This window comes from Canis aureus, chromosome 7, assembly GCF_053574225.1.
Source record: "Canis aureus isolate CA01 chromosome 7, VMU_Caureus_v.1.0, whole genome shotgun sequence".
In the NCBI taxonomy this organism is placed as follows: domain Eukaryota; kingdom Metazoa; phylum Chordata; class Mammalia; order Carnivora; family Canidae; genus Canis; species Canis aureus.
In genome coordinates this window covers 44,889,039-44,904,254 of record NC_135617.1, presented here as the reverse complement: position 1 = coordinate 44,904,254, position 15,216 = coordinate 44,889,039, and the positions used below count along the sequence as shown (strand labels likewise).

The following is a 15,216-nucleotide window of genomic DNA, read 5'->3' as shown; positions in this document are numbered from 1 at the left end:
AGGGTGAGGCAGATACAGTGTAAATATAAGCCAGTGTTCTTGAATAAAGGGAACTATGATTAAATGTATGGAGAACTTTTCAGAACTAGACGCAAACATAAATGGAGGAATTCAAGAGAGATCCTTACAATGTTGGAAACATACAGATTAATTAAGAAAGGATCTGGAGTAGAGAGATACTCAGAAGTAGGCCCTCCCAAACTCCTGGCAGAATTTTTCAAGGATATCAAGAAATAGAGGCAAAAGTGATAAAGGTATGGGTCGGAGCAAAAAATGGAAGAGCAGTTGGTAGAGAAAGGTGGAACTGTGGGAGGGGAATCTGTCTTCATGTTGAGTAGGAGCCAGTTTTTGTTGTACAACTGAGTGTGGAGTCCACAGGGAATTACTGTTTAAGAAAGGCAAGCCATTGCATGGAAATAAATTAAAAGTTATACTTATATTTGCAAGAAATGAGAAATAATTCCCTTTGGGTTGATCTTCACCTGATATTTTGTTGATTTGTAGCCAAATGCCATTGATGGTGAAATAGATAATTAAAGGCCTAAATGGTGTCCTACAGACTGGCCAAGTGAATAAATGAATGACTTAGCATATAGCCTCTAGAAGAAGTTATGGATTTTGAAATGCTGCAATGATACTCTGATGTCTCTATTACGTTGCTTATGCTTATCAGAGATAGAGGTTATATAAATAATTATTTAAAAGACTTTTGATTAATAAAGAGTGATTTTTCTTTTTTAAAGATTTTTATTTATTTATTCATGAGAGACACAGAGAGAGACAGAGGCACAGGCAGAGGGAGAAGCAGGCTCCAGGCAGGGAGCCTGATATAGGACTGGATCCCCGGTCTCCAGGGTCATGCCCTGGGCTGAAGGTGGCGCTAAACCGCGTAGCCACCCAGGCTGCCCCATGATTTTTCTTTTTAATATCAAATAAACAGAAAGTAAGGTGGAAATTAACTGTTTTGTTTTGCTTTGTTTTTCACCATTTACATAATTCCAGAGGGCTGAATGTGGTCATCTTTTGAAAATTACTTTCAATTGTGTGTTTCCATTTATTTTTGATTGATTACCTTGTATTTATATAACAAGTATCTTGGAAGAGCTCAAAAAGGTTAACAAGTGTCCTCTAACAGTCTATCATAAACAATTTACTGAGGGTCATTTCCTCCTTAAATGTATACTGAACGGTGATGAGCAATATAAGCTACCAAAATATTCTGACATAAAGGGAAATATAGATGACTGAGGTGATTTTTTTCCCTTTATTCTTCAGGAATCAATCACAACTTCCAAAGGAGGACTCTGTCATTATGTTTTAGATCATTAATTTAACAGTAACTTTTTTGACTAAAAGATTTTTATGGCTGATGATTGACTGGTTTCTTTGTAAAAGTGAATGGGTTTATAGCAGATTAATTATTGAATATGTAAATCAATGTTTTAAAAATATATAAAATAGATAATACTTGTCTTAACAAAGTGTTCTTGTTTTCCAAAGGGATTCACTTAAAATTTTAATAATTATTGAATTCCTCTATTATGTTGAAATTAAAAATTAAGTTAAAAATTTAAATGAGTATTTGGATTCTTGAATCAATCACTCTTATGAACTAAAAGTTTGTGTCCCCCTAAAATTCATGTTAAAATCCTAATCCCCAATATGTTGGTATTAGGAAGTAGGGCCTTTGGGAGGTGACTAGGTCCTAAGGGTAGAGCCCTCATGAATGGAATTAGTGCCCTTATAAAAGAGATCCTGGAGAACTCTCTCAATCCTTCTGCCAATGTGAGGACGTAGCATAAGACAGCTGTCTATGAACCAGGAAAGGAGCCCTCATCAGACTACAATCTATCAGCACCATGATCTTTTGACCTCTGTCTTCATAACTTTGAAAAATAAATGTTTGTTGTTTAAGTCACTCATTCTAAGGTACTTCTGTTGTGGCAGCCCAAATGAATTAAGTTAGTCACTTAGTCTTTAAAAATTCCCATTCTGGGCAGCTCGGGTGGCTCAGCGGTTTAGCACCGCTTTCAGCCCAGGGTGAGATCCTGGAGACCCGGGATCGAGTCCCACATCAGGCTCCCTGCATGGAGCCTGCTTCCCCCTCTGCCTGTGTCTCTGCCTCTCTCTCTCTCTCTCTCTATCTCCCTCTCTGTCTCAAATAAAGTCTTTTTTTTAAAATTCCTATTCTATATAAGAGTACATGCTATCATAAATTCTGTTTTTTAATATTAGTGATGACCTGAATGTGAAAAAGAAGAACTTGGCATCTTCATAGAACATTTTTATGTAACAATTTTTTTGTAGAAAGAAAAAAATCCACTAATGGCTTAACAATTTTACATATATAAAATTATCTTATATATATAAAATTATCTTATTTCCTTTTATATTTAGCAAAGAGAATAGCTGGTACCATTGTAACTTGGCCTGCATTTATTAACGAATTAAGGCCTGGTGTCCTTATGCAACTTAGGCCTGAAAGCAGGAGGGCAAGCACTGAAAAGTATAAAACAATTAAAGCACTACCAAGGGAAGTGTTCTCCTACCACCAGAGAGGGGGCATTTACTCTCGGACTCCGGAAGTTATCATTTATAGTCCTCCTCAGGGGACACAGAATTTTTCACACTTCAGGGACAAAATTGAAAGTGCCTAACTGTTTGATTCTCTCCTCCCTACTGAGCTCTGTGTGTTTTTGTTAAAGGAAGCATTAAACAACCTGTCAACATATACACATTGGATTAGGAACTCTTATTACGTGGAAGGCATCTGGCCAGTAAAAAAAGACGTTGGAAACTTACAGGAAAGAGAGTAAGTGTAACTTAGCACTTACTGGCTTGAGAACTCAACTATAGTTCTATTTCTTAGTGTTTAATACTGCAAACCTGTTGTTTTTAATTTTCTGAGCACTGACAACCCACTGTGCTTAAACAGCAGCTCTTAATCAGAACACAATAATTAGATAGTTAGAGGCTCCATGATACTTAGATATTCAAAGGGGCTGTACTGCACAGAAACAGGTTCACAAAGTTTTTTTTTTTTCTGTTTTCTGATTAATCATGATTTCTCTTTTAGTACTATCATATAGATACTTTTTCTATTTTGCTTGTATCAATCATTTTGTACATAGCAATATAAGTGAATGTCACATACACACACACATACACAATTACTGTGACATACTGACAGTATATGGAAAGAATAAAAAATCAATAAGGGACTGACACAAAATCTTTCAAATACAGCATATTTAACAAGAAGAAGAAAACTGCTTAGTAGGCAGTTCTTTTAATTTCCAGATAACTTCACTGGTCTACACATTGATATTTCTCTAAATCTGATTGTGACAAATGTCCAGTTCTTCTACATCACAGAATGAATACCACATTTTTACTGAGACATTCCCTTAATTAATGCCAATCCTTTCTAAAAAGGTTTTAGGAGAAGAAGTCTTCGGAATATAGTAAATTATTATTATCTATTTCTGCAACTTTACTTTAATCCTCTGTCTTCCCCTAGATACCTACACCTTTCTCTTTTTATTAACAAGCTTCTAGAAAAAGTAATCAAATATCTGTTGCTTCTTCTATTCCATTTATTTTTCCTCAAAAAGTAATAATTTATTTTTCTATTCTTATTGTTCTCCTGAAACTGCTGGTTGACCTTTTTAGCTTTGGTGTTGAACGTATACTCCTTTTGGAAATTCAGTCCTTGGTTTTTGCGAAAGTATTTTTCCCCCTTGTGCCAGTACCAATTTCTCTACTCTCTAACCACTTTTGGGGGCCCTTCTTCTTTAGCCCTCTCGTTGGCTACTGATCCCCATTAGCCCCAATTAGACAGACTATTAGCTCTGTCTTCTCCCATCCTACAAAATCAGTCCAATCAGTGATTGTTGCTTTCATTATCACCTGTATAAAGACTCCCATAGCCATACAGTCAGGATCACTTAAGAACTCAAGGCTCAAATTTCAAATAACTTACTGTATATCACAATGTCCTATTGATAGGATGATATGTAGCAGACACGTACTGATACAATGTTCATGGCAAACCAGCTGGTAAATATTTGAAAATTATATTTGCCCGAAATCAATGTAAATGCAAAAATGAACTTGCCATCTTCATAAATAATCTTATGATCCCCATCTGAAGTAAGACACTATAAATTCCCTACTTATATAAGCTATACTGGTCATACAAATTCCGATTTTTTTGTTTTTTTTTTTTCCTGTAATTATTTACAAGTTCAATAGTTTTCATAATCATCCTCTCACCCTTATTGTTACAATACCATTTCTTGTTTAATTTTTCCTATTACCTAACTTTACCAATTCTTGACCTGTAATCTAGACCCCTCCAATCCTACACTTCAGCTGCTAGCAGGGTGAAAACTACATCAGATCACTCCTTGCTCAAACTTCTTAAATGGCTTTTATAGGCACCACTATTAAAATATACAATATTTCTCATTTTATACAGGATCCATTATGCTCAGGCTCCTGCTCACTTTTCCAACATCAAGTTTCCTCCTGATCAATTCATACCAAACTCTATGCCTCTACAATAATGAGTTATTTCTATTCCTACTCCTCCTCTCCTAAGTTTGTCTGATACCTAAGCCTATGTGTATGATGTTCCATCTGCTTGGAATGACAGTCTACATATTATTTACCTGGTAGACACCTGGTCACTCCTCACATCTTTGCCTAATGACAAACTCCCTTATTCCCCCAGGAATTTCTATTTTTCTCTATTATCTTGTATTTTCTTATTTCTATTAGACTAAATACTTAACTTTCTAGAGACATTTCTGTACTCTTCAATAGAGTATTAGCTTCCTGAGTTTTGAGAACCTGCATTTAATTCATGTATGCCCATAAAAATTAAATTCTATATGAAATCTCATCTTTTACTTAGTAAATATACATAAAGCTGTGAAATAAGAAATTAACCCAAGTACAAATGACTAAAGATTAATTTATGTAAGTTTTTAGAATCCTATCATCCACTCTTTAATTGATCATACATATACCAGATGTTTATCAAACATCTACTACGTGATAGAAACTGTCCTTGCCTTGAGATATAAAAAGGTAAACAAAACAGACATTTTCTACTCTTTTATAGAGCTTATAGGTTGTTTAGGAAAAAGTCAAGTGAAGTACATTACTGTAGAAAAAGTCACAAAAGTTTAATGGAATAAAAGCAAATCTAAAATAATGTCTGCATACTTACAGACTGAATTCCCTTATTTTATTAAAGGCATATATGCCACATCAACTATGCAAGTGACTTTTGTTCTTTATGTATAATTGTTTTGAAATTTTCTAGCTTACATAAAATAGAGTCATAACATTTACATAAAATGGAGTCATAACATTTATAATATTGTGAGATTTATACCTAATTTATATTACTTGTGGGGCTTTGAAATAAGAGAAATTTAGATTTCCAATATTATAAAATAGCACGTTCAAATATGTAAAGTACAATGGTAAAGTAAGAGAAAAGATTCTTAAATGTAATAAGCGATTGGTACAGTTAACAAGCAACCTTAAATTTTTAAAGTAAGTCTTTGTAACAATACAAAATGGAACCAATAATCAATAGCACTTAAGTCAGCATGCAAGCTCTTATCCAAAAATATAGGTTAATAATGAAGACAATAAGCTTATCTAAATGGGAAATTTAGAGAGTGCATTGGCATATGCACAAAACTCTGGGGAGAACTTTTTACATTTTAGTAACCCCATATAAAGTGGAGTCTGGGAACAGTTGTCACAGTTCCATTTCTGAAATCAGATTTGTGGTGTGTTCTTAAGCCAACCCATTCATAAATTTAACGAAATCACTAGCATAGGAGTGAACAAAGGCCTATATGCTTAATATTATCATGAAATATACTGCACATGTATAGCCATATGATGGAAAAACAGCCTGATACAGAGCACTTCTGTGTAATGAGAACAGTAAACTTTTAGCATACTTTGGTAGGATAGATGGAGTCACATATGTTAGTAGAATTGCTTCAAATTTCTTTTTGAAACCATGAAGATATAGCTCCACTAACCAGGAAACTTTCCAGTTTTCCAGTTTTTCTTTTTTCATAAAATGATTATATGTATGTGTGTGTGTGTGTGTATGATATTTGATAATCTCAGTAAAAAAACTGAACAGAGGAATGCCTGGGTGGCTCAATAGTTGAGCACCTGCCTTCAGCCCAGGGTGTGATCCTAGAGTCTTGGGATTGAGTTCTAATTGGGCTCCCTGCATGGAGCCTGTTTCTCTCTCTGCCTGTGTCTGCCTCTCTCTCTCTCTCTCTCTCTGTCTCTCATGAATAAATAAATAAATAAAATATTTAAAAGAAAACCAGTTGAGCTAAAAAAACCTCATATATATATATATATATATATATACACACACACACAATCTATATATTATTTACATATAATATATATTTACCTAAATATATATATTTTATACATTTACCTAACTATATCTCTATATCTTTCTATATTTTTATTATCTCTCTCTACAGACACCACACAGAGTCTATATATTATTTATATATAAAATATATATTATTTACCTAACTATAAATACATATTTTGTATATTTACTTACCTATATCTCTATATCTATCTATCTATCTATCTATCTATCTATCTATCTATATTTTTTTTCTACCTATATTTTTTAAGTAGGCTCCACATCCAGTGTGGAGCCCAATGCAGAACTTGAACTCATGAACCTGAGGTCAAGACTCGTGCTGAGATCAAGAGTCTGACACTTAACCATCTGAGCCACCCAGGTGCCCCCATAATAAATATATTTTAAAATATCAACAGAAATACCTGGATTGCACCATGAAGATATGGAAATCCACCAATAAAGACAGATCCTGATTCTGGCAAGGGTTTTCCAGATACATGATTCATAGATTCACTTGATTTTACAGTCCTCCCTAGAATAGTCAGTTCAGCTCTACATGGATCAAATTCTTGCCTGCAACCATTTAAGAAAAAAAAAATTATAGTTTTAGCATGTTATATAAACATTTGCCTGACCAATTAAGTTTATATTAACAAAAGAAGAAATATTTAAGTAAATAGATTATCTCACCATAAAATCAACAAAGCCAGAAGTACATTAATCTGTTTTAAATTAGAAACCCTTAATATTTTAAGTACAAATATACAAAGTTAAATTTTGACAGAAAAAAAAATTGTGGCCGTCACTTAATGAAATAAATATATCCTGGTAATTAAGAGATATTCTCATCATGACTAAAATGACATTTGAGTGTAACATTCTATTTCAGTTATCTACATTGTTAAATTTTCTGTGTGAATGAAACATGTAAAAAATTAGGTTTAAATATGGTTATCTTTTTGCCTATAGGAGTCTGTGTGTGTGTATGTTTCCAAGCACTCTGTTTTATTGGTCCATTATTTCTACCCCTGAATTTGTATAAGCTTGATTGAGCTTTTATAATATTTTATAATATAAAAATAATTTTTATTTTAAAATAAAATAAAATGCACCAATATTACACTGCCTGAAATACTGATACATTTTATTAAATCCAGATATTTGTAGCATAAATCCTCTAACTTTGTTCAGCTTTTTTTTTAAAACTCAACTGTTTTTCTTTTAAAGATTTTATTTATTCATGAGAGACAGAGAGAGAGAGAGAGAGAGAGGGAGAGAGGCAGAGACACAGGCAGAGAGAGAAACAGGCTCCATGCAGGGAGCCCAATGTGGGACTCAATCCCAGGACTCTAGGATCACACCTTGGGCTGAAGGCAGGTGCTCAACTACTGGGCCACTCAGGCATCCCTCTGTTCAGTTTTTTGACTGAGATTATCAAATATCATTTTTTCCTTTTTTTCTCTTTATTGTGGTGAATTATGTCCACTGTTTTTTGAATGTTTGTCCAGTAATCTGGACTTGGAATTTTTTTTGAGGAAGGTATTAAATATGGATGTAATGTATTTCTTAAATACAGCTATCTATGTATTATCATGTCCATTTTATTAAATTTTTTCTTAAAACATTTTCATTTGATCTGAATTTTCAAAAGTATTGGCATAAAACACTTTTATTTATAAAAAATATTGGCATAAAATATATTTCTGCCAAATATTATTCCCAATAAAAATATCATTGGTGTTGGGACTCTAATGATATGTCTCTTTCTTGTGATACAGGCTATTCATGCCTTTTCTTATTTGTTTAGCAGATCAATCTTGGTTGGAAGTAGCAAATTTCAAAGAATACAATTTCGGTATCGTGGATGGTTGCCACTGCATGTTTGTTTTCTACTCCATTATTTTCTGCTCTTATATTTATGATTTTCTTCTCTTTACTTTCTTTGGACTTAATTTACTCTCTTGTTTCAAGGGTGTTTAATACATGCTCTCAAGATTGTAAACTTCTTCCTAAGAATAAATTTACTGTGTACAAAAGTTCTTTCTTGTCATGTAATTCAAAATATTTCCTAATTTCTATTGTGATTTTTTTCCTTTGGTTCAAGAATTATTCAGAATTGTACAGGGATTTTCTGGTTATTTTTATATTATAAAATATTATAAAATATTATAAAAGCTCAGTCAAGCTTATTCAAAGAATATTCTCTGCTTCTAATACTTGAAATTTATTCACTTAGGCTGCATAGCCCACTATGTTCGATTTTAGTAATGTTTTCATAACCCCAGAAAGTCTGTTCTATATGTGTGAATACATACACACACCCAAATATACACACATTAAAGCACTTATGGAGCGAATAAAGAATAGGAACAATTGAATAAATCATGTTTATGATGCATGTAATTTTTTTTTTCTTAAAAAATTTTGGAGATTTTTTTGAATCCTCCTTCTATCTATATTGTGATACACAGTTAATAAAAACGAAGATCAGGTATAGCCATACAGATAACATTAATGCTTTGATAAAGAAAGTTTTGCAAGTTTTAAAAAGGCAATGCTGTTTTATATATTAAGAACTTGGGAGAAAAATGTGTTGAACATTTTTAGAACCCATTTGATATTCTTGGATTCTGTATTTAGAAGCAAACTAGAAGCTTTCTGGGTTAATTACTTCTTACAATTAAGTTGTTAAAAATATCTTAGGGAGGATACAGCTTCTAGGAAGTTATTCATTAAATGATAAAAATAAAAACCACATCTACTTTTATCCCAATCAATCTTTAAATTTTAATGTTTGGAAAAACAATTTTTACTGTTTTGTGTTATTTAAAAATAGCAATAATAATTATTCACTAATACTTTGTTAATGAACTTATTTCCCATATTTCATTAAGCAAATGAAATCCATTAAACTATCAAACATATTTCTTTGGCCCTTGGTTACAATAACTGAAAGGTAACTTAAAAGCTTGGGATCCCTGGGTGGCGCAGCGGTTTAGTGCCTGTCTTTGGCCCAGGGCATGATCCTGGAGACCTGGGATTGAATCCCACGTTGGGCTCTCGGTGCATCCCATGTTGGGCTCTCGGTGCATGGAGCCTGCTTCTCCCTCTGCCTATGTCTCTGCCTCTCTCTCTCTCTGTGACTATCATAAATAAATAAAAAATTTTAAAAAGCTTTATATATATATTATATATTATATATTGTATACACACATATATATGTATATATATAAGCTTTATATTATAAAAAGCTTTTCATTTATAAAGCTTTATAGCTTAATATATATAAAACTTTATATATTTATATATAAATTTATATATATATAAATATATACTCATTATAATTTATCCAACATCTAATTTTTAAAGACAAGGATCCAAAATGGATTCATTTATGCTAAGCCCCCATGTCACCAAACCAATACTTAAGAACAGTTTCAGGGGTCCCAGAAATGGGACCTTCAACCAACCCATTGCCTGATTAGCATTAGCTAGGTAATCTGCCTGATAATCCTCTGCCATCTCCTATAAGAAAAGTGAATAAACAATCTATTTTTTTTCTGCCTACTACAATTTCTTTATTTCTGTTCCTTTCTACCTATAAAATCCTTTGCCTTGCATAGGTCTTTGGAGCTCCTTCCTATCTGCTAGAATGAATACTTTGTATTCATGAATCACTGAATAAAGCTATTAAGAGGTTCGAAATTTACTCCATTAAATTTTGTGTCTAAAATACACATACATATGTATTTATGTATTTATATTATAAATTAGAATATTTTATTCTAATGAGAATATTTTCTTTTTTTCTTCATTAAATATCTGTACTTAGTTCATATTTAACTGTGGTGTTTATTCTTATGGATCTTACTACAGAATAAAAATGAGAAAACATGACATATAATACATATTAATTTAAAACATGATGGTTCTAAGTTGTGCAGGACAAACGACACAAATGCAGGGTAGAAATACTGGAAAATTGATCTCCATGTTATTAAGATGATTGTGGTAGGAAGAGGGAAGAATAATAGATATTAAAGATGTGATATTTTGAGAGATGGTGAAAGCTGGAAGAGAAATGAAAAGTAGAGTTTTAAAGCCTTTGTGTGTCTGTAGTTGAGAAAGAAAGCTCAGTTCAATGCCAGATCTTTAAGCTTCTCTACTTTGAGCATGTGGAACATGTTATTCTCTACTGAGATTATAGTTCATTCACTACAATGTCACCAGCATGAGGAGAGAGAGGCCTTTGTTATGTTCCTCCTGTATCCTCAAACCTCCAACAGGGCCTTGTAGGTGGCAAATACTATAGTATGTGTTGAATAATGAGTAGTTTTACAAGATATTATCTGAATTAAAATAGATGCTTAATGAATGACAGCATTTTTCTTTTGAAGATAGCATGCACTGTACTCTTTCTAATTATATTTATTAGAAAATATATCATAAAATGCTGAAACTATAAAAATAGAAAAGCACAATAACTTGCATTTACCAGAAGGAACTATTATTAATGTTCCTGCGATTTAAAACTTTCATGTTATGATAGAATGTTCTCCAAAGTTGAGAATGTAACATATAAACTTCCAGAATTTGCCTTCTTTGTCAATTTAATAATAAAAACATTTGTCTGTTAATATTATTCCAAACTATTAATTTTAGTGAATGCATAGTAATTGTTCATATGTTTGTACTTTGTTCTAAAATGTCCAACCCATTGGGTATTTGGAAATCTTTTTTAGTTTTTTCACCCTTTTCTGTAAAACTACAATATATGGCTGTTGCATACGTCTTAATACACACATCAATTTGTTTTCTTAGGAAAAATTCTGTAAGTTTAACTTGCAGTATATAAGCTTTCTCAGTATGTATATATTACTAAATTTTCTTCAAAAATTTTTCTCAATTTACTGTCTGTTATGGTTAGTTTTATGTGGCAGCTTAGCTAGGCTATAGTCTCCTATTATTCAAACACTAATCTAGGTGTTGGTGTGAAGGCATTTTATACATATGGTTAATATCTACATGCAGTTGACTTTAAGTAAAGGGGATTACCCTCCATAATGTGAGTGGACTTCATCCAATCAATTGGAAGGCTTTAAAAAACACAATTGAAGTTTCCTTGAAGAAGAAATTCCACCTGTGGTGTGTAGCACTAGGTCCCACCCAGAAGTTTCCAGTCTGTAGGCCTGCCCCTCAGACTTTGTATTATCCAGTCAAACCTCACAATCACATAAGCCAATTCCTTGAAATAAATCTCTTAATATATGTCTTCTACTTGGTCTGTTTCTCTGGTAGTGTCCTGACTGATACAGATTTTGGTATGAACAGTACTGAGAGTACGGAGATAATTACTTGACCCAATGTATAGAAAGATCTTTTATATTATCTTTTAACTACACCAGTGAAGCAGTATTACTGTTAACTGAGTATGGAATTTGATTCTTTAATCGGAGCTGGAGCTGATAACAGTTTTTGTTAAAATCTCAAGACATGCCTCTCTTAATTAGTGTTAGCTCATAGAGTTTAGTTCCTTAAAAAGGTACTCTGCATGAGCAGTAATGGATTAGGTGATTAGCCTCTGATTATCAACTCTTGGCTATAAACTTGCCATGACTTCTGATCTGAATAAATAAACAGAAGAACTCAAAGTATTAGGGAAAGATTCATATATCATGATAGGAGATTATTTATAAAAATGTCACTTTGAGGCTTTTCTCTAAAATTTATTATGGTTTTTATTATTGATGTACAATTTCTATTCATTGTCACAAAGGGTAAACTGCTTCACCATCAACACTATTATCCATGTACTAATTTGTAGGCTTTCACCTTTGGATAAGTATGGGAATTTTTCTTTCATACTTAAAATTCCACATTGGGTTATTCTTGTTTTCGAAGCTATTATCACTTCTGAAATAAATTACCCACTGTAAATGAATACAAGGATGGCATATTATCTTTTCTAATACATATATTCCAGAGAGTTGGCAGCTAAGCTGAAGAAAGATGAAAATAAATACACCTCCATTATAACAATGTAGACCATCATGTTTTCCTTGCTGAAAATGCAATTCTAATATTTCATATACCCGGATTGTTATTTTATTCAAGAGACACACTTTTTAACAGCAGTCATATCTTTCCCCTTAGGCTCATTAGAGTGGAGGCAATGCTATTTTGATTGTGTCCGATTGAATCTAACAGGAATTGACTGAACATAAGAAAACAGTCTTACAACATTATTGTTTAGCATTTGCTGATGATACAGTTTGCCTAGCACACCATGCAGTGTAAAATTTTTCCATCAAGGATTTTAATGCTTTCTTTAAAATCAGTACACAGGGTGCTTTAAAGGTCAAATGAGTAGAACATATTTTTTTGCATAATTATAAATATATATATAGAAGTCTTTTCAAGACTCCTGGTGTTTGAACTACCTTTAATTGTTCTTATCCCCAACTTACAGTGATTGCTCTTATTTGTCATTTGTATTCACATAATAGTAATCATTAACAACTCTCCATTACTTAGAACCTGAAAGAAATGTTTAGTGTGCCATAACTTCTATTCATTATGTTTAGGTATTCAGGGTAGATGCCAGGAAAGGTCAAATAACTATACTGAAAACAAAGATGTGGGTAACCTACTGTTTTACTATTTGCATGCCTATCATCATACAGCAACAATTTCTAAGCTTCAACATGTCCTAGAAAAGATTAGAGGCAATACATGGAATAGGTCAATCTTATAAATAAACAATTAAAGAGGCAGCAAATAGTAAAATTTCATTATGTTCAATAATCATCTGATTATTCTTGAGCATTATAAAAGTCATGGTTTAGAAATTACTAATTTCTATCATATATTTAAGAAAGCATTTTCAATTGGCAGTGATTAAAACTTACCACAGAACCTGAACATGTGTGTATTCTCCTTATTAACAGACTATCATATTCACATTGAAAACACCAGTTTATTTAATCAGCCATAAACATAAAAATAAATTACTATAAAATCAAAATAACTATACTTTCAGGGAGAATTTAGATCCCTAAGCTGTCTATTCACATAAATAGAAATAAAAGATAAATATTAATTCATATACTTGATGCCAATACACAATTATTTATATCAGATCAAATTACCCTTGATATCTAGGGATATTTTATATGAATTAGCTTAAAAGAAATTTATTGTTTCATCAAAAATTGATTTTTTAAGAGGGAATTAAGTAAATAGAGGATATTTCTTTTATGAAGGGGGATTTGATTCCTGTAATATTTATTCAGGTAGTTTCCACAGGGGACATGGAATTGCACCCAGCTTCCACTCCTCATAACATCTTTGAAAAAATTAAGTTAAATTCTTCAATTTAAAACTTTGGAAAGTAAATTATTGCCAAAAATATTAATTCTAAAAATCTTTATCTGGAATCCAAGCACCCACCCCTCCAATTTAGGCTCTTATTTATCTGTATCTCTGACAGCTCCACAACAGGAATTTTCTATTATTTAGATAAGTCTCCTCATTGTTCCACCTGCCAAGGTTTCTCTTCCAACCATTTAAATGCTGCTCATAATTAAGAGCTTACTTAAGCTTCACTTATTACCTATATGTTATTAATATATGCAGTCTTAATGATCTCTTCACCATCTAATACCACCAACAGTGTGCCATTCTTTTTTGCATTCAATTATGTAGTGTGTTCTCTCATTATGTGACTGCTTTGTTTCTCCAGTGAAAAAATAACCTCTCTATTGGCAGAGTTATGATTTGTCTATCTTTGATTTTTTTTAATAAAACTAAGACATTGGCCTACTGGCCTTAGAAAAATCAATTTTGCATTTTAGTTTATAGCATCAATTGTATTCCTAGAAATACATCAACTATTCCCTTAAGGTGGTTTTACAGCAGTAGCCTTGTTGTGGTCAGGAAGCCCACAAGCTGCCAGGTACTTAAATTCCACTTCCACTGTGACCATAGACTGGCCCTGGTTTCCATGTTAGGATTGGATTATCCCTCTGCCCATGGGACTTTCTACTGGCAAAGCAACTGTTGGCATTCATTGAGCCATAGTCAGATTTTCTAACAATTATGGGCAGCTGAGCAAAGAGTAGCTAAAAGCTCTGAATTTAGTATTGAAGATATCATGTAATTGAATTGTTTCCTAGCTAGTTCTAAGCTAAGTATTATTCTAGTCAATTTTTCTTTGGGGCTTATACTTTTGGAACATTGTAAATAAATTTTTTTTAAAGATTTTATTTATTTATCTGAGAGAGTGAGTATGTGAGCAGGGAGGGGGTGGAGGGAAAGGGTGAGAGAATCTCAAGTAAACTCTACTCTGAACATTGGAGCCCCACACAGGGCTTGATCTAATGGCACTGAGATCATGGTCTGAGCCAAAACCAAGATCACACACTTAACCAACTGAGTCATCCAGGCGCCCTTAAGATAAATTTGTTTTTACCTTTATGTTATTATCTGCAACAAAGATTTTTCCACATCATGTCATGATTCTTTTGAAAGACTGTTCCCTGCTAAAATTTCTGATCTTTGCACCGGATAAATGGATTTTTAAGTATATTTTTGCATTTATAATTGAGATTAAAAACAGTGATATGCTTAATATCCTATATTAATTATAGTGGCTCTAATTAAATTATATTTCAGGGTCTCTAAAACAATACTCAATACTAATATAATTGACATTAGATTATTAGATACTAAGATCACTGATTAAATTTAATCAGGAACAAAATATCTAATTATTATCTTTATCA

The 15,216-nt window shown here is 32.5% G+C and overlaps 1 protein-coding gene and 1 long non-coding RNA gene across 2 annotated transcripts in view; one reads left to right on the top strand and one right to left on the bottom strand.

The window, feature by feature from the left end:
- The window catches only part of EYS (EGF-like photoreceptor maintenance factor), a 1,514,868-nt gene that overhangs the window by 531,469 nt on the left and 968,183 nt on the right, over nucleotides 1-15,216 (bottom strand). Inside the window, exon 26 of the mRNA XM_077903501.1 lies at nucleotides 6,856-7,006. Within this exon, the coding sequence (XP_077759627.1) occupies nucleotides 6,856-7,006 (151 nt within the window). The remainder of the gene's footprint in view (nucleotides 1-6,855; nucleotides 7,007-15,216) is intronic.
- Nucleotides 1-15,216, top strand: part of LOC144317301 (uncharacterized) — a 95,398-nt gene that overhangs the window by 57,778 nt on the left and 22,404 nt on the right. The window lies entirely within an intron of this gene.